This window comes from Pelophylax lessonae, assembly GCF_965119305.1.
Source record: "Pelophylax lessonae genome assembly, chromosome: 10".
Classification (NCBI taxonomy): Eukaryota; Metazoa; Chordata; class Amphibia; order Anura; family Ranidae; genus Pelophylax; species Pelophylax lessonae.
Window position 1 is genome coordinate 194,696,270 of NC_138777.1, and position 20,026 is coordinate 194,716,295.

General features: G+C 40.1%; 1 protein-coding gene across 1 annotated transcript in view; it reads right to left on the reverse strand.

Annotated features, from left to right (window-relative positions):
• CDH8 (cadherin 8) overlaps positions 1 to 20,026 on the reverse strand; it is a 686,750-nt gene that overhangs the window by 75,724 nt on the left and 591,000 nt on the right. The window contains exon 9 of the mRNA XM_082271081.1: positions 9,217 to 9,338. Within this exon, the coding sequence (XP_082127207.1) occupies positions 9,217 to 9,338 (122 nt within the window). The remainder of the gene's footprint in view (positions 1 to 9,216; positions 9,339 to 20,026) is intronic.

Here is a 20,026-nt window from a genome sequence, read left to right on the forward strand (position 1 = left end):
CGTTAAAGTAACGCAGTGCCGAATTGCAAAATGGGGCCTGGTCATTAAGGGGGTAAATCGTTCCGGTCCAGAAGTTGAAAATGTGTGCAACCAAACCCCTGTTTTTAACGCATACTGTTAGACAGGTCAATTCGGTTGGTCGCTAGCTGGTTGGTAAGTTGTGACTGGAAATCTCTTCATTTTTTTGATCTGCGTCCGCCCTTCCAGTGCTCCTTACCACCAGTTATAGGTGGAGGCGGTGACCACTTTTTACACATGGCCATAAGGAGTCTGTACAGAGCACAGAAGAGTACAACAAGAAGCCAGATATTTTGCATATAGGCAGTGCCGGGACAAGATCATCCAGCGCCCAGGGCAAAGATGCCAAACAGCGCCCCCTTCCCCCATTCATGATGTGCAATTTTAGAGGGTCCTATACTCAGTAGACCATTGCGCCCAGGGCAACTGTCCCTCCCGGCCACCCTTTGTCCCGACCCTGCATATAGAGTCATATGGACGTGTGCACATTTATGCAAGTATGGACATATACCCTCCTATAGCCGTATCCTTAATTGCTTTTTGTGGATGTACAAAGCAGCTGTGGCTGCGTAGGTTCTATACACTCTTCCATGCTGTATGGCCTCCATGAAGTTGTGTGTAAAGCCCCGTACACACACACAGATCGTCGTCATACAAATGTTCGTCTTTTCTCCCCGGGATGTCGGTGTCTGTTGAAAAGTGCAAAGACAGCACAAGGACAGCACAAGAATTTTGTCCGCAGACTTAAGCTGACTGCAGAAGTGATGTCATGTAATGGTTAACTTTCCCTGTGTTTTTTATTTTCTGAGCATGCCCAGTCTTGCAAATCTGCGGTCTGTCGGCTGATTTCTGTACTGACAGGCGAACAATCGTCCGTTCTGGTGTCTGCAGACAAACATTTTCATGTTTGCAAGAAAGACTCTTGTCCGCGGATTGTGTGCAGACAGCTGTCGGAGGCACCATACTAACACGCGTACAATCGGCAGATCTTTCGTCCGCCGACGTTTGTATGACGATGATCTGTGTGTGTGTACGGGGCTTAAGAGTCCTAAAAGTTACAAAAAATAAATAACAGTGGAAGAGACCCAGTTTCGTTTCCCTTTAATATATTTATGATAGATCACTATGAGTTACTGCCTTTTGCACATCACCATTCCTCTTTGTGCTCTTTTCCAGAATAAACCCTAATAGATAAACACTTTTAGTCTGGCTGTCAGTGAACAGGTTAAATAAGCTATTAGGAGCACTTGTGTGCTCTGTGCGGTGCAGGTAACCTGAAAGCTCATATATGAAACATTCTATGGCCTTTAAAAGCATCATCTTTACCTAAGAATCTATTGATTTTTCTCTTGGCAAATTCTATTTGATACTAGTTAACATGGAATGTTTCTCTCCTGAGCTGAATTTCAATGAGGGTAACAATGAGACCTCTGAATGGAGGAAATAAATGGCAGGAGCCATTCATGGCTCCCTAAATGTCATTTGTAGCTTAGCTAGATATGTAAAAGAAGTCGAGAGACTCTCTAGAATGTCTGAAAGCATTTTTCTGCGTCTGCAGCGTCTCTTGGTTATGTTTTTAAAAGTTTAATGATTTTTGTGATACAGCTAAAAAGGTCAACTCTGAAATCCATATGTCATCTATCTATCTATCTATCTATCTATCTATCTATCTATCTATCTATCTATCTATCTATCTATCTATCTATCTATCTATCTATCTATCTATCTATCTATCTATCTATCTATCTATCTATCTATCTATCTATATCTATCTATCTATCTATCTATCTATCTATCTATCTATCTATCTATCTATCTATCTATCTATCTATCTATCTATCTATCTATCTATCTATCTATCTATCTATCTATCTATCTATCTATCTATCTATCTATCTATCTATCTATCTATCTATCTATCTATCTATCTATCTATCTGTCTATCTGTCTATCTGTCTATCTGTCTATCTGTCTATCTGTCTGTCTGTCTGTCTGTCTGTCTGTCTGTTTGTCTGTCTGTCTGTCTGTCTGTCTGTCTGTCTATCTATATATCTCTGTAAAGCCATGAGTACAGTATGTGAACACCCCATTCACATTACTGAGCTCAGGAACTTCCAGGTACCTCTGATTCTATGGCATACAACACGATTTTAGACAATTTCGCTCTTCCAACCTTGTGGCGATAGGTTGCGGATGGCCTTTCCTACTGTAGCTTTACTGTGCCCAGTGCATAAACCAGGTCCAAGAAGGCATGGCTTGATGAGTCCATTTAGCCAGCAGGGTCTTATCCCCCTTCCTTGGGCCTGGCAGTCCAAGCATTTTGTGAGAGATCAGCCACCCATGTGGCCCAATGAACAAGTTTTCACGTTTATGGTTACATCTTTATGGTTTTATGAAATATCTTTTATTAAATTTATGTTGGATAATGCACTAGGCCACTGCGCCCTCTCTTCTCTTATATTCTTACAGCATGGCCAGGATGACCCCAGTCCTATAGGGCAGCAAGGCATCTAAGGAATTATCCACTTTTTGACCAGGCACTACAGACACTATAGAGTCAGTTCACTAATATGCAGGAGTATGTTGTTATATTTGTTGGTGTGAAGCCTGCACAGAGCCCTGACCTTGACCCTTTTGCATGCCTTTCGAAAGAATAGGAACATCAAGTGCAAGTCTTTTCCTGCAATATTGGTACCTTATCTCACAAGTGTTCTTTTGGCTGAATGGGCAAACAATCCCACAGATATACTACAAAATATTGTAAAAAGCCCTCCCAGATCGATTGAGTCTGTATACACACGCATCCAGTTCGCATGACAGGAGATTGTGACCATCTCTCAATAGAGCCGACTCACACATCTCTGTGGCTGCTGCAGAGTGGATTGCACAGGGGTCCTGTGCATCTTTGGCTCAATTTCCGGTCCAAATTCAGGCAAAAATTGCCTGATTCATCCCCAAAACGGTGAACAGGGACGCACCGGACCCCTGCTGTGAGCAACCTCTTCATTAGGTGTGAACTTAGCCTAAAAGCTGTAAATGATGGAAGGAAGACAACTCCATATTAATGTCCATGATTTTGAAATAGGATTTTCAGCAAGTTGTTGCAAGTGTGTTAGTCAGGTGAACTAAATGAAAACTTTCAAAGTGCCACAACCAAATATAATAAAACCAATAAGAAATATGAAAGAAATTATCTGGCGGCTGTCGTTGGTGTTGTATCGAGATTTAAATCCTAACTCTATAATCCTTATGACCTTACGGATATGGGGTAGTAGTAATACCATTAGGAGTGGTATGAAACCCATGCCTGGACAATATTTGATTTATGGAACATGATAATATGTATAGATAACTGGATAATATTGTCCCCTCCCTGCTGGTAGTCCATATGCATATGCAATGCTCTATACTTGGTTACAACATTTTCTTCCATGGAGTATCTATGTTTTTGATCTACACTGTACACCATTGAGAACGCAGACCTCTTCCATGCCTCTATGTCCACCCGCCAGATGATCTTGGGGTGCTTTTTCCCGACTCTACTGCGAAACCTGTTGACATACATCTGGGTCTGAAGAAGCCTGTCTATATATATATATATATATATATATATATATATATATATATACTGCTATAGAAATATGTTCATGCATTAGGTTCAGGCTATTAGTCTACTGGGGCCCAATTGGGGATTTTTTTCTCTAAAGGTCCCTTTTCCAGACCTCATATTTCATTTTGTGTTAGTCAATAGTCACCTATGTATGTATGTATGTATGTATGTATGTATGTATCTATCTATCTATCTTTGCAAAGCCCTGGTCGACTAGTAGTATCCACCACAACGCACCTAAATCTGGACTAGTACAATTTTGAAATGGACCACACCACAATATATAGATGGCATCTGTGTGCTATAGTGAACTGTAACAAAAGTACATTGGAGTGCCGTTAAAATTATCATGTATTACCATGTGTTGCAGGGGTGCATGTTATGTCATGTTACCACAAAGCACAGATGTGAGGCCAGCCTAAAGGCTGAAGAATTTAATGAGAACTGTCTATATTATAAAAAACGTACTCTTGGACTTGTGCCAGATTAGCAGAGCAAGAGGAGGGAAAAGCATGACATTTGCCGTATATATTTATTTACTTGTCTTAAAGAGTTATTAAACCCTGGGTCTAAATATGTTAATAATGGCACTTTTCCACTGCAAGTACCGGCTCGGCTCTACTCGGCCCTGCTTGGCCCGGTTTGCTTTTCCACTGCTGGTACGGTGTTGGAACGGTTCGGTACGGTATGGTTTGCTTTTCCACTAAAATAATACTAAAGTTAAGTGGGTGGGATAACAACGGGGTGGGTGGGATTCCATGACCAATCAGTGGCTAGTAGTGACTGCATGCAAAGGATTGTGGGATATGGTACCGGGTATGGTACCTCTTGGAACCACAATCTAGGTGGTACTGTTTTTGAGAGCCGTACCGTTCGGTTCCATGTAGTGGAAAAGCGCCGCCGTACCGTACCGTACCAAACCGTTCCTACACCGTACCATGCGGTACCAGCAGTGGAAAAGAACAAAAGCGAGCCGAACCGTTCGGTTCCATGCAGTGGAAAAGCGCCATAAGTAGATCCTCTAACAATTGTAATTGTGTACATTTTTGATATGGGCATTTATATGGATGGCTTTCATTACAACCTGGCTCTCTGTGAAGTCACCACAGCATTTGTCCTGCCTTCCTGGGACTATATTCTTGCATACACACTCAAGTACTATACTTTCTTTGGGAGTACACTCATGCATGCTTAATAAAATATCCTGCACAAAACAACAGGGAGCACATAGTCTTGGCATTTCAAATGGAGAGATAGTGTACATGCACATCCCAAATAGATGTGAAGAGGAAAGCACAAGTCCTGAGGGGATAGTAGCGCCTACCGAAGGTAACTTGAATAACGGTTTCCAAAATGTGTATTTGAAAAAACAAGTGTGTAACAATTCTACATATGATATTCAGATATAGTACATAGGCAGTTTTTTGGTTTATGCAACATACTGTATAATAGACATTGCCCTCAGCAAGTTTTGCCTTTGGGTACATCAACGAGACTGTCCAGTAATCTACATTAGCTCAAGTAACATATGGCAATCCACTCTTTTTTCCTATATTTATGGATAGAAAATTGGACTGTTCAATGGGAACTACTTTAAAAACATCATAGGTACACTCATTCAAAGACAGGCAGCAAATCTTGAATATACTGTTCACAAAAATTAAAGCTAAACTGCAAGCATATATAAAATACAAAATATCAATAATAATCCTTGGCTCACTCCCTGTATCTTTCATTTCACCCTCTGGCTGCAGTTACCATGCTCCAGGCTGTTTTCAAACCACCACAGTTCTTAATCATAGCTGTGCCTTTATCAGTTTTTCCAATGCCCATCAGAAAATCCACCAACTGGGACCTACAGAGGGGGTCAAACGATACTATCTGACCTACCTCTGTGTTGGTCACAACTGTCCAGTGAGTAAATTGTCTGATAAAGTGAAAAAGTAAAAAAAAAACTGCGAGCAGACAGGATCTTTATTGCAGAGGAGACATGCTATGCCTCTTCTGCAATAAATCAGACTTACCATGTCTGCTTAATTCAGGAACATACCCAAACCCATGGCTCAGCTCCAGACTTGGTCCTTTATCCCGCATGGATATATCGGGTGCTGGCTACCACCACCCACTCTTTGTCAAAAGTATAAAAAAAACCTCACTTTAGAACTCTTTTCTGCGTTTAATTTAAAAACGAAAAACAAAACCAACCTTCTTTTGATGCATTTCACTACTGCTGGCTTGCTCACAAGGATAATGCAGTCAATTGACCACTTCTGGACCGCCCACCGCATTATACTGCAGCAGGGCGGCCCGGCTGCGTAAGATCACATACACCCTACATGTTTTTGTGCAGGAGTTTGGGAAACACATGTGCCCCTCCCGCTGTGATTGGACACAGCGGGAGCAAATCAGCAGGTCCAGCGGCCGCGAAGGCCCCCGGGACCCGCCAATCGTTAGGCGGAATGACAGAAAAGCGGTCTGCCTATGTAAACAAGGCAGACCGCTGTTCTGTCAGAGAGAAAGAGAGAGCTAAGCTGAAACACAGATCTTTCTTTTCCTCTAGTAAATCCACTCCCCCTACAGTTAAAAAGCACTCCCTAGGAGCCCACTTAACCCCTTGATCACCCCTAGTGATAACCCCTTCCCTGCCAGTGTCATTTATACAGTAACAGTGCATATTTTTGGCACTGATCACTGTATTGGTGTCACTGGTCCCCAAAAAGTGTCAGTTAGGTGCCAGATTTGTCCGCCGCAGTCCTGCAAAAATCGCCGATCGCTGCCATTTCTAGGAAAGACAATAAAAAAAATATAAAGTCCATAAATCCATTCCTTAGTTTGTAGACGCTATTACTCAATATACGCTTATTAGGATTTTTTTTATCAAAAATATGTAGCAGAATACTGATTGGCCTAAATTGATGAAGAAATTAGATTTTTTTTATTGTTTTTATTGGGAATGTTTTATAACAGAAAGTAAAAAATATTGTTTTTTTTTATAGCGCAAAAAATAAGAACTGCAGAGGTGATCAAATACCACCAAAGGAAAGCTATATTTGTGGAAAAAAAAAAAAGACATCAAATTTTTTTGGGTACAGCATCACACAACCGCGCAATTGTCAGTTAAATCAACGTAGTCCAGTTTTGCAAAAAAAAATGGCTTGGTCATTAAGGGGATAAAATCTTCCAGAGATGAAGTGGTTAAAGGAGTTGTAAAGGCAGAAGGTTTTTTTTTATCTTAATGCATGCTATGCATTATGATGGAAAGTTTTATGTGCGCAGCAGCCCCCCCCCCCAGACCCCCTAATACTTACCTGAGGTCTCTCTCTGTCCAGCGATGTATACGAGTGTCTCAGTCAACTGAGATTCTCCTTCCTGATTGGCTGAGAAAAAGCAGTGGTGCCATTGGCTCCCGCTGCTGTCTATCAAAGTCAGCTAGCCAAACAAGGGGGCGTGGCCGTGTCAGGGCTCCGTGTCTGAATGGACACAGGGAGCTGTGACTCAGCTCGGGTGCCCCATAACAAGCTGCTTGCTGTGGGGGCACTCAGCAGGAGGGAGGGGCAAGGATTACAGAAGAGGGACCCGAGAAGAGGAGGATCCAGGCTGCGCTCTGCAAATCCACTACAACAGAGCAGCAGTTAAGTAAGAAATGTTTGTTATTTTTATAGAAAAAAACGAGACTTTACAATCACTTTAAAGACGAATAAATTACAGAAAGAAGAGCTAAATTCTGGAGTGTGAATTATATTTTTTTATTTTTTTTTTCTGCTTATTTGCATTTTTTAGAATGTACACTAAGCCACTTCCTTCCCTGATAAAGAGGTCTTATCCAATTCCTATCCGGTCTGTGAAATCCGGATGGATGGAAACCCTATTTTCCATCCATCTGGAGGATCAGATTGGATGGGATTGGATGAGAACGGACAGGCGGTCTGTTCTCATCCGATCTCCCCATAGAGGACAGCAGGGATCTGACAGCTCCATCTCAGCACACAGAGCGGAGACGAAGCTGTCATCCGCCTGCTCAGTGAGGATAGGCGGATCGACCCCCCCCCCCACTGAGCAGAATGGACTCCGTTGGGCGCACCGCCCGTGTGAAAGGGGCCTTATGCATTTCATTTTTGATGATACCAAATGTCTTGTGTAGCAATTTTTTTTTAACGCTATATCATTTTTTTAACCGCTTGCCGACCGCCACACGACTATTTACTGCGGCGGTCAGCCCCGTACAGGCAAAGTGACGTAGGACTACGTCGCTAGCCTGTGAGGCTCTAGGGGGCGAGCACGCGCCGCCGGAGGCGCGCTCCCACCCCTGCTCGTTCCCTAACAAGTCCGCGCGTGTGACCGGCAGACCCGATGTCCGCCGGTCACTCGCGATCTCCCCGTGGAGAGGGAGAAATGTCTCTGTGGTTACATCACTAGCCACACCCCTTTACAGTTAGAAGCATGCCCCTAGGGACACACTTAACCCCTGCATCACCAATAAAGTTACCCCCTTCCCTGCCAGTGTAATTTTTACAGTAACAGTGCATATGGATAGCACTGATTACTGCAGTAATGTCACTGGTATCCCCAAAAGTGTCAAAAATGTCAGTCAAGGGTTCGATCTGCCCAACGCAGTGTCGCAGTCCCGCAAAAAAAATCGCAGATCACCGCCATTACTCGTTAAAAAAAAAACACCAAAAATGACAGAAATCTTTCCCTTAGTTAGTAAACGCAATAACCTTTGCGCAAACCAATCAAAATACGCTTATTGCGTTTTTTTTTACCAAACATATGTAGCAGAAAACAAATTGGCCAAAAATTGTAAAAAATTTTGATTTTTACATTTTTTTTTTTTTACATTCATAAAAAAATGTGAAAAATATTGTTATTTTTTTAAAAATGTACGCTTTTTTTTTGTTTATAGCGCAAAAAGTAAAAATCGCACAGGTGATCAAACACCACCAAAAGAAAGTTCTGTTTGTGGGAAAAAAAGGACGTCAATTTAATTTGGGTAAAGCGTTGCACGACTGCGCAAGTGTCCATTAAATTCACGCAGTGCATTTTGAAGGACTACAAGTCCCAGCATTAACTCCTGAGATCTCATGGGGGGGGGGGGTAAGAGGGCGTGGGAGAGAGAGAAGGGTGAGGGAGAGAGAGAGGGGGGTGGGCGAGGGAGGGAGAGAGAGGGGGTATGAAAGAGAGGGGGGTGAGAGAGAGAGGGGGAATCAAAGAGTGAGAGGGGGGATGAGAGAGAGAGAGAGAGGGGGTTGATAGAGAGGGGGTGAGAGAGGCAGCTCTAGCAACCAGTGGCCAATAGAGTCTCAGGTGGAGGGGGGGAGGCTTTTTTTGCTGCCCCGTGCAAAGTGCCGCCCTAGGCCTGGGCCTTGTTGGCCTAGGCCAAAATACAGCACTGGCTTAAGTGGTTAAAGAATGTGAAATTCCCCTTTAACTGTTTACCTGGAGTTCAGATTTAGCAGTCATCATAACTTCTACAAAAGGAAAGAAGCCTCACCAAAAGACACAATCATTCACATGAACATTATGAAGAACTACGCCATACTTTATTGAAAGAAACAGAGTGGACTCGGCAGAGCTCCTGTCAATCTTACCTGTCCAGGTTTTCCATTCTCACAAAGAAACGCTTCGTAGTCTGTTGCAAACTCCGGGGCATTGTCGTTAACATCAAGAACCTTAATTGAAACGGGCACTCTGGAGATCTGGCTGCGGTTTCCTAAAGTCAAAAGAAGACCAGAAGAAAAAGTTAAGCCATTTGTGCGGCGCCGGCACTGCATACATTTAAATAAAACAAGGCCTGTTTTATCCTTTTTAACTTCCTAATAGAATTGTATTAGCCGCTAAGTATCTAGAGTTAAACCGAAGGGAAGAAAAGAGCCAACATTTCACATCTTCTGCATAAATCTTCAGAGCGAGCGGCATTCATTTGGGATGGAGCTGATAAAGACCTTCGAGGAATAAATAAGACCATTTTGTAGCGATAATATTTAGCCTTTTTTTACTGACACAATTCATTATGCATCCATGATTGTTTTTTTAACGAAGTGTGTATTTTATTTGTTTTTGGCACTAAGCGCAAAATTCGGTTTGATTAGTTGTTTTGGCTTAAGAGCTATTATATTAGCATAGCAAATGTCATTACGGGTTGCTATTTACAAAATATATCAATGATTCCTGACATATGCTTATTTTTATTTAAAATGCGATAATGTAATACAAAATGAAGACTTGGCTGGCAGTTTAAAGACATTTTTTCCTTCAAACAGTCCTCAAGATAGTCATATGTAGAATAGCTTAGATGTATAATTCATAGGATCGTGATTTTTATTTCATGTACACATCAGCTACAAAAATATCAAGAAGCACTCTTTGTCTGCTGAATTACAGAAATAAGATTAAACATTGCTTTGTTGGGTGATCATTGATCACTGACAGTGATTACTGGTGGTTAATAGATGTGCTCAGCTTCTATAAGCTGAAGTGACACTAAACGATTTCCTTATTCTCCAAAAATAGTCCATACACATCCACTATTTAATGGCCTTGTAACCTCTATGAAGCTCTATGAGCTTCCGAACCTCTCCTCTTCCTTTCCTCCCCACTTCCATTTGATTGTAGCAAACCCTAAGACTTTGACTTCTATTTGATTGTAGCCACCCTCCCTCACTCATTTCCAAGATGCACTAGGGCAGTGATGATGAACCTTGGCACCCTAGATGTTTTGAAACTACATTTCTCATGATGCTCAACTACACTGAAGAGTGAATGAGCATCATGGGAAATGTAGTTCTGAAACATCTGGGGTGCCAAGGTTCATCATCATTGCCCTAGAGCAGTGATGGTGAATCTTGGCACCCCAGATGTTTTGGAACTACATTTGCCATAAAGCTAAACTAGACTGCTAGAGTGCATAAGTATCATGGGAAATTTAGTTCCAAAACATCTGGGGTGCCAAGGTTCATCATCATTGCCCTAGAGCAGTGATGGTGAATCTTGGCACCCCAGATGTTTAGGAACTACATTTGCCATAAAGCTAAACTACACTGCAGAGTGCATAAGTACCATGGGAAATTTAGTTCCGAAAGATGTGGGGTGCCAAGGTTCGCCATAATTGCCCTAGAGCAGTGATGGTGAACCTTGGCACCCCAGATGTTTTGGAACTACATTTGCCATAAAGCTAAACTAGACTGCAGAGTGCATAAGTATCATGGGAAATTTAGTTCCAAAACATCTGGGGTGCCAAGGTTCCCCATCATTGCCATAGAGCAGTGATGGCGAAACTTGACACCCCAGATGTTTTGGAACTACATTTCCTATAAAGCTAAACTACACTGCAGAGTGCATGAGCATCATGGGAAATATAGTTCCGAAACATCTTGGGGGCCAAGGTTCGTCATCATTGCCATAGAGCAGTGATGGTAAACCTTGGCACCCCAGATATTTTGGAATTACATTTCCCATAAAGCTAAACTACACTGCAGAGTGCATGAGCATCATGGGAAATGTAGTTCCAAAACATCTGGGGTGCCAAGGTTCACCATCACTGCACTAGGGACTATAGACTATGTCATTTGTAGTGTGCATAGAGCAGTGAACATTAGTGGTCATGTTCACGGCTCTATGCACACTACAAACCCCGTAGTCCATAGCCCCTAGTGCATCTTGGGAGTGAGCAAGGCAGAGTGGCTACATTTCTACATACAGCAGGACTATAGAATATGATTGTAAAGATCCTCTTACTAGAAGTCAGATCGCAACAATAAAGGAATTTGGAGGAGGCTGAGAGCAATAGAAGGGACTTTTCTGAGTTAAAGGGTTACTAAACCCACAACAGTAAAATTAGTCTGTATATGCAGTAAAGCATTCTTTTTATACTCACTGTGGAACCTAAGGGGTTATTCCTATGCATTGTGTAAACAGGCTGTTTTATCCTGTCATATCTGATTCTCCCCTTCTTCCACTGTACCCAAACCAACTGCTGATAGAACAGGGCCTTGGGGGCAAGCTACACATGCTCAGTTTGGTGTGTATTGCTAGAGAGTTTTATTTATTTTTTTTCTTGGGAACGTGCATGTGTTCAGCACAGGTCCAATCAGCACTGTCCAGACAGAGGGTCAGGGTTTTGCAGCCTTATAGGACAATCAGGGTAGAATGAAAGTTCATCCTACAAACTTTAACCAGAGACTGATAGAAGTCACAAGACTGCTTTATACTGCTGATGAGAAAAAGTATTTAGCAGTTTATATTTACTAAAACAATTGCATTTCCATCTTCTGTGTACTGGGAGACACCAGATATAGTGAATACAGGCTCCTGGGTTTAGTAACACTTTAAGATTACATATTTTAATAGAACATTCAACCAGAGTTTAGTGTCATTTGTATTATTATTGAAGGCAGGGGCCTAGCAATATCCTATATTTAGCACTATTATAAGGTAAAAGAGAGCATTTGGGAAGATCTTTGCACTTATATTGTAGATTGCAGCAGTGCCAAAACATGGTCCCCTGGCAACCAAGGCAAAGGTGCCAATGTGACCACTCCATTCTAGGTTCACCATATTTTAGTCCATAAAAACTAAATTATAAATAATTTGTATGGTGGTGGCGGCGTTGAGGGGTGGGTTGCTCTAAGTCCCCGTTCACACTGAGGCGACCTGTGAGGCGACCTGGTCGCCTCACAGGTCGCCGTAGGTCGCCTCCCATAGGGAAGCTGCGGACCCGTTCTAATAGGAGCGACACAAGTCGCTCCGACTTAGAAAAAGGGTCCGGAGCTTCTTTGGGGCGACCAGGAGGCAACCGCCATAGACTTCAATGTTATGAAGTCCGTGGCGGCCGCCCCGAGGTCGCGGCGCGCTGCTCGTTTGTAGAGTCGCTTGTATGTGAACGGGTCCTAAAACAGCTTTAACATTTGTAACATTTGTAATCCAACAAAAATGCAACATAGTTTAAAAATTTGCTGTAGTACAAAGATCTGAACTAGTCGCAAACTAGTTGAAATGCTCTTGTATAGGAATTACAAGAGACTTAAATTCAAGTACTTACACAGCTTACATGAAATAAATACATTTACATGAATACATAAATAAATTACATAAATAAATCCAATTAATTTATGTATTTTACATCTTCCTGGAGTCCAGCTGTAAAGTCATCACAAGTATAGAACATGCTCCTTGCCATTTTTAATATTTATCCTTTTTTTTCCAACACAACAGAAGCAAACAGCATGGTATCCTGGCTGAGATTAATTCCCCAAAGTCTATTTTATCAATCAAATTCATCCGCTGAATGCAATTTCCTCTGACAACCTCTACGAAAATAGAGAAGAGTGACTGGGATCATTTTTGATCTGCTCGTGATTCATTCAATGATTAGATCCAAGGTCTGCTCTTTAAATGAATAGCGTCTAGGCACAAAATATGTTAGAGACTTTCCACTCCATAATAAAAGACACTGGATGTCAATAGTACCGGCAAAAACATATTTTGCCTTTGATTTATGGAGCGTAAACTAAGTTTGATTAATGTGCCCTCCTAATTCTGTCTATTATGCTATCAGATTTTCCCCTTGGCATTTACAGTGCTCCTCAGTCTCGCTTTATTGATAAGTTAGTTGTCTTGGAGCATTGTTTTGAACATGACAGGCCGATCTTTCTACATATCTACAAACATATACTTTTGTTAAAAACAATTTTTTGAACTGGTCAGTCTCCAATATAGTTGTTGCGTTCTTTTTTTCAAAATAAAAAAAGATAAAAAAAGATTTTATAAATGGTCCAACTCTTTGGGTAGGGACTTCTTAACCACTTGCCGACCGCCGCACGACTATCTATGGCGGCGGTCAGCCCCTCACAGGCAAAGTGACGTAGGGCTACGTCACTAGCTTGTGAGGGTCTAGGGAGCGAGCGCGCGCCGCCGGAGGCGCGCTCCCGCTCCAGCGTGGTCACGGACCCCCCCCGCGCGTGTGACCGGCGGACCCGATGTCCGCCGGCCACTCTGCGATCGGCGGGGGAGAGGGAGAAAGTCAGGCAGCTTGTGTAAACAAGCTGCCTGTCATTCTCCCCTCTGTATGAGAGATGATCATATGGATCTACTATGTAGATCCGTTGATCACTCTGCATACAGCTGAAGCCACAGCCAATCACAGTTAGAATCACGCCCCTAGGGACACACACAGCCCCTCCCTCTCAAATAAAGTTAACCCCTTCACTACCAGTGTATTTTTACAGTAACAGTGCATATGTATAGCACTGATTACTGTAGAAATGTCACTGGTAACCCCAAAAGTGTCAAAAATGTCAGTCAAGGGTCCGATCTGTCCGCCGCAATGTCGCAGTACCGCAAAAAAAATCGCATATCGCCGCCATTACGCGTTAAAAAAAAAACCAACAAAAATGACAAAAATCTTTCCCTTAGTTAGTAAACGCAATAACTTTTGCGCAAACCAATCAAAATACGCTTTTTGCGATTTTTTTTACCAAACATAGGTAGCATAAAACAAATTGGCCAAAAATGTTAAAAAATTTTGATTTTTACATTTTTTTGGGGGGGAATTTCATATAAAAAAAAGGGAAAAATATTGCTATTTTTGCAAAATTTACGCTCTTTTTTTGTTTATAGCGCATGATCAAAAAATCGCACAGGTGATCAAATACCGCCAAAAGAAAGCTCTGTTTGTGGGAAAAAAAGGACGCCAAATTCGTTTAGGTACAGCGTCGCACGACCGCGCAATTGTCCAATAAAGTCACGCAGTGCCGAATCGCAAAATACCCCCTGGTCGTTTAGCAGCCAAATCCTCCGGGGCTTAAGTGGTTAAAGGGTCAGCTTCTACAAACATATATTTTTGTTAAAAACTATTTTTTGAACTGGTCAGTCTCCATTATAGTTGTTGCGTTCTTTTAAAAAAAAGATAACAAAAGATTTTATAAATGGTCCAACTCTTGGGGCAGGGACTTCTTAAAGGGTCAGCTTCACATAGATGCCAGTAAGTTGAATCATCCACCATCATTTTTTTTCATGAAGGCTCTTGCTGTTAAACCTCTCTACGAATGGGTTCCCAAGACCATACACCTGCTGAGGCCATTAGAAGGAAACCTCTTCTATATATGCAGTATGTATATATTATATATAAATACACTATCTATCTATCTATCTAAAAATATATATAGACGTCGTAATGACAAAACGCGTCGGGAGGAGCTAGCCAAGCGTCACCTATGTCACACCCGGAAGTCCGTGGTTGGCCATCTTTTCAGTTACCATCAGAGGAACACTGCCAGAAAGGCTCCTGTTTTTTACTGCTTTTTACCTTGCATGCTTTTACTATAAACTGGGTGAGTGCACTGGTTGAATGATGGGTTGAATGATGCTGGCCATCATATTGAGGGCAACTAGTGGCAGAAAGAAAGTACAGTGGGGGACAGTTCTTTTTTTATCCTGAATGTTTACTCTTTTTCCTGCTTGTGATACATACTGTAAAAATGGACACCAGACACAGTCAGGGCTCTAACATTTTGGAAATGAAGCCAGCAATGGCATCCTACATTTTAAGCTCCACTTGTTTGCATCCTACCCTCCCTTCTCTGCCACATTTGGCACTTTTTTTGGGTGGGGGGGAGCAGATACCTGGTTTTGACAGGTACCTGCTCCCACTTCTGGTTGGATCACCATGACGTTCTGAGCGAAAGTTCAACCCCCTCCCTTCCCTCCCCCACAGTCTTCTGGGACACATCACAGGTCCCAGAAGATTGTGGGACCATTCACAAAGCCAAACGCGGCTCAATCAAGCACAGTGGGAAACCGGCTGTGAAGCTGCAATGCCTCACTACCGGTTTCCCTTACTTAAGATGCTGGTGCCTGGACCAGGAGTCAATTGAAGAATTGGCTCGGGTAAGGACAGCACTGGATCCTTGGACAGGTAAATGAGCAGCTGTAGTATTTGTAACAGCTGACTTAAATTTTTTGGAGGGAGACTGAAGCACCTCTTTAATTTCATGACAGGAAAACTTTAAACTCCCTTTCACACTTCCCCAGTGCATGGCTGTACATTACTGCATGCACATTAACATGCAGCACTTTTCAGATTAGTGTACATTATGTTAGGAAGCCCATTCATTTTAAACGAACAACCACAGTACACAAAAAACCAATGAGAACCTTTTTTTTCCACCATAATATAGAGATGGTTCCCAAAAAAGGTTTTGACTGGATAAACAGCTATTCAAACATGCATGGCTGCTTTTTAGTAGTGATGGGAGAATCTGTTTGGGTTTGATTCACATGCACTTTAAGTAAACCCCCAATATATGAACCTTAGCATGAACCCGCTTGAATTCAAGGGGAGAAGAATCTTGAAAATTAATTCTCTCAGTTTTTAACGGTAATAGGCACGAGCAGATGGACAATGCAAAAACAAAACAATATCATCCAGAGGCTAGCAGCTCTTTTAATAAGGCTTAGAGGGCAATGTATATTTATATATATATATATATATATATATATATATATATATATATATATGTATATACAGTATATATATATATATATATATATATATATATATATATATATATATATATATATGTATATACAGTATATATACATATATATATATATATATATGTATATACAGTATATATACATATATATTATATATATATATATATATATATATATATATATATATATATATATATATATATATATATATATATATATATATATATATATATATAGATTAGGTATATAGATGATATACATATATATATATATATATATATATATATATGTATATACAGTATATATACATATATATTTTTTTATATATATATATATATATATATATATATATATATATATTAGGTATATAGATGATATACATATATATATATATATATATATATATATATATATATATATATATATATATATATATATATATATATATATATATATATATATATATATATATATATAAAGTCGACAGGGATTGCTGCACAAAAAAAATTTTGGTTAAAAATTCAAAAAAGTATAAAGTACAATTAGGTATATAGATGATATACATATATATATATATATATATATATATATAAATATATATATATATATATATATATATATATATATATATATATATATATATATATATATATATATATATATATATATATATAAAGTCGACAGGGATTGCTGCACAAAAAAAATTTTGGTTAAAAATTCAAAAAAGTATAAAGTACAATTCAGTACATTTCAGAAGTATTTCACATAACAGTTTCGAGCTGGTATGATAGCGCCCTTCTTCAGATAAAAATACATCTAACACATGTTAGCTATACACACACTTTTATGTGTTTCAATATTAATTAGGAATCCATTCAGCCATCAAATAGCAATTAAGAAAACACATACTTTTTCTATTCTTTATTTGAAAGGCTAGGATGTGGCTACATATAGCGAGTGAATTCCTCAACACAATGTCAGTAGTGTCCAATGATTAACCCATTAATAGAAGAAGACATCTTTATAATAATAAATATGTGAACATGGGAAGATATTATGAGACAAATTATTTGTAATTGTTCACATATTTATAATTATAAAGATGTGCTCTTCTATTAATAGGTTAATCATTGGACACTACTGACAATGTGTTGAGGAATGGGCTCGCTATATGTAGCCACATCCCAGCTTTTCAAATAATTAATTGAAAAAGTCTGTGTTATCTTAATTGCTAATTGATGGCTGAATGGATTCCTAATTATTACTGAAACATATAAAAGTGTGTATAGCTAACATGTGTTAGATGTATTTCTAGCTGAAGAAGGGTGCTATCATACCAGCCCGAAACTGTTATGTGAAATACTTCTGAGATGTACTGAATTGTACTTTATGGATTTTTTTCCAATACATTTTATGTGCAGCAATCCCTGTGGACTTTTTCTATATATGGCCAGTGGGATGGCCTGATTGCATTTGCACTAAAGCATTAAAGCAAACACTGCCATGCTGTTCACCACTTCTGAGATTGAATATATATATATATATATATATACAGAGGTGTATAGTAACTAAGTAGAACTACTTCACTACTGTACTTAAGTACTGAAAGGCGGTATCTGTACTTTCCTAGAGTAGAATTTTTTTCTCCTACTTCCACTTTTATTTCACTACATTTTTTCGATGATTTCAATACTTCTACTCCGATATTTATTTTTTTGTGCTGCATAGTTACTCGTTACTATTATAAAAATTACCACTGCCATAACAGTAGATGGCAGGTTTCATGAAGCTCAAAACATGTGTATTATCAGCGCATATGAAAATAAATGCTACTGTATGTATAAATAAAAGCTGCTTTTGAAATAATATAAAACAATATGATGTTCAAACTTTTGACTTCTTTCTTTAATCACTACATAACACAGTACTTGTACTTTTACTTTCAGTACTTGGGTAGCAATTTTTTTTTTCAAAACTACTGGTACTTTTACTTTCAGTACTTGAGTAGCAACATTTTTAAAAAAACTACTTGCAATACTTAAGTACAAAAAATGTTGAATACTTTAGTACTTCTACTCAAGTCACTTTTTGATTGAGCACTTCCACTTCTACTCAAGTCACTTTTTGATCGAGCACTTGTACTTTTACTCAAGTATGGGTTTCGAGTACTTTATACAACTCTGTATATATATATATATATATATATTGTGACAGGAAGTCAGGTAGATCTGTGAATGTTGTCACAGACAGGAGATACACTTCTGCTTGGGTTAGACAATTCACCAATTACTATAGGGTGTCGGCTGAAAAGGTAGCCAGGACGGCTTAAGGAAGTTGAAAGGCCTTCAGCTGTTCGGAATGAGGAAGTTAAGGCCTCTATAATTTGTCCAAAGGAAGTCTAAGGATTGCTGCTTCCTGACGCTGTGTGAAGCTGGGGAGAGGAGGACAGTCAGATGCGTGCCCCCTGAAGCTGTGTGAGCATGGGAAGACCTCCTGAAGCGATGTGCACTGAGGAGGGTAACAAGTGTGAAGACTACTCAAGGTGAGGTCTTGGATCGTTTCTATGTGAAAAGAAACCAATGGACATTTCCTGTGTGAAGGGGAAATTAATTAAGACTGAAGACTACTCAAGGTGAGGTCTTGGACTATTTCTATGTGAAAAGAAATAAATGAACTGTTTGCTATGTGAAGAGACAAGCAAAGGAATGTCCTCTATGTGAAGAGAAAAGGGACATGTTCAATGGACATTTGTTGTGTGAAGAGAAAATAAATGGACTATTGATGGTCTGCTGTAGGATCAGCAAAGTCTGCCCAACAGTAGGTTGGAGACAGACTCCGTAGGTAGGTTCCTGTATGTGAGAAGGTAGCCGCCCACAGTGGCAAGGATTTATTTTGTGTTTTATTTTTATTTTGATGTTTTTGAGGCTTGCACTTGTGTGAAGTAAATTGCAAAAATAAACCAAACTATTGTTTGCAACCACTTCTCGGCTATCTCCCTGTGTAAACACACCCCCCAAGGGGTCATCCATACCCGCCACCGAGCTAATCTCCCACAATATATATATATATAATTCCTTTAATTGACATGCTTAAGGGGTGCCTTAAACAAATCTGATTTTGAAATAGCATACCTGTATGATATATTAAAGCAAAGAGATATATAAAATATACAAAAAACATCTAAATTGCCACAAAATATAATTTTCCATCTGCTTTGTTCTGTTTGCAAACAAAGTAGCCGAGATTACCTTTAACATCCATACCAGATGTTTATCCTGGATGAGGGTCTGGTGTGGATTATGAGAAGGCACCCCATGAAACACAAAACAAAAAAGGTGTGGAGTCCCCTCTATAAATGCAAAGAAGACCATTTTCCTCAATGAGGGTCTGGTATAGACTTTTAGGGAATCCTGTTTAAAAAAAAAAGCATGGTTCCCACCAACATCCATAGAAGACCCTTTACAAGCATGCAGACTTGCTGGCCAGGAAAGGGGTGGTAATGAGCATGTGCCCCCACCTCCTGAAGATACCAAGCCACATACTACCAACATGAGGAGGGTATCTTGCCGGGGTTAAGGGAGAGGGCCTCTTTTCCACATGCCTGGCCAATTGATGTGGAGGTCTGTAGAGAGTAGGATTTATCTGACAAGGTACTTTGCCGGGGGGGGGGAAGTCCCCTTGGCAGGTACACCCCACATTTTAAAGTCATCTGACCTGGTATAGTACAGGAGGGGGGAGCTTCCCCACCTTTACTGGCAATTCAGACTGCATGCTAAGATATAGGTCTGTTATGGATTTAGGGGGGACCTCATTGTTTAATTACTTTCTGCATGTGCTACCCCTTTACAATCTATACCAGATGCAAAGAGTCTGGTATAAATTTGGTGGGAGTCACACTTTTTTTTT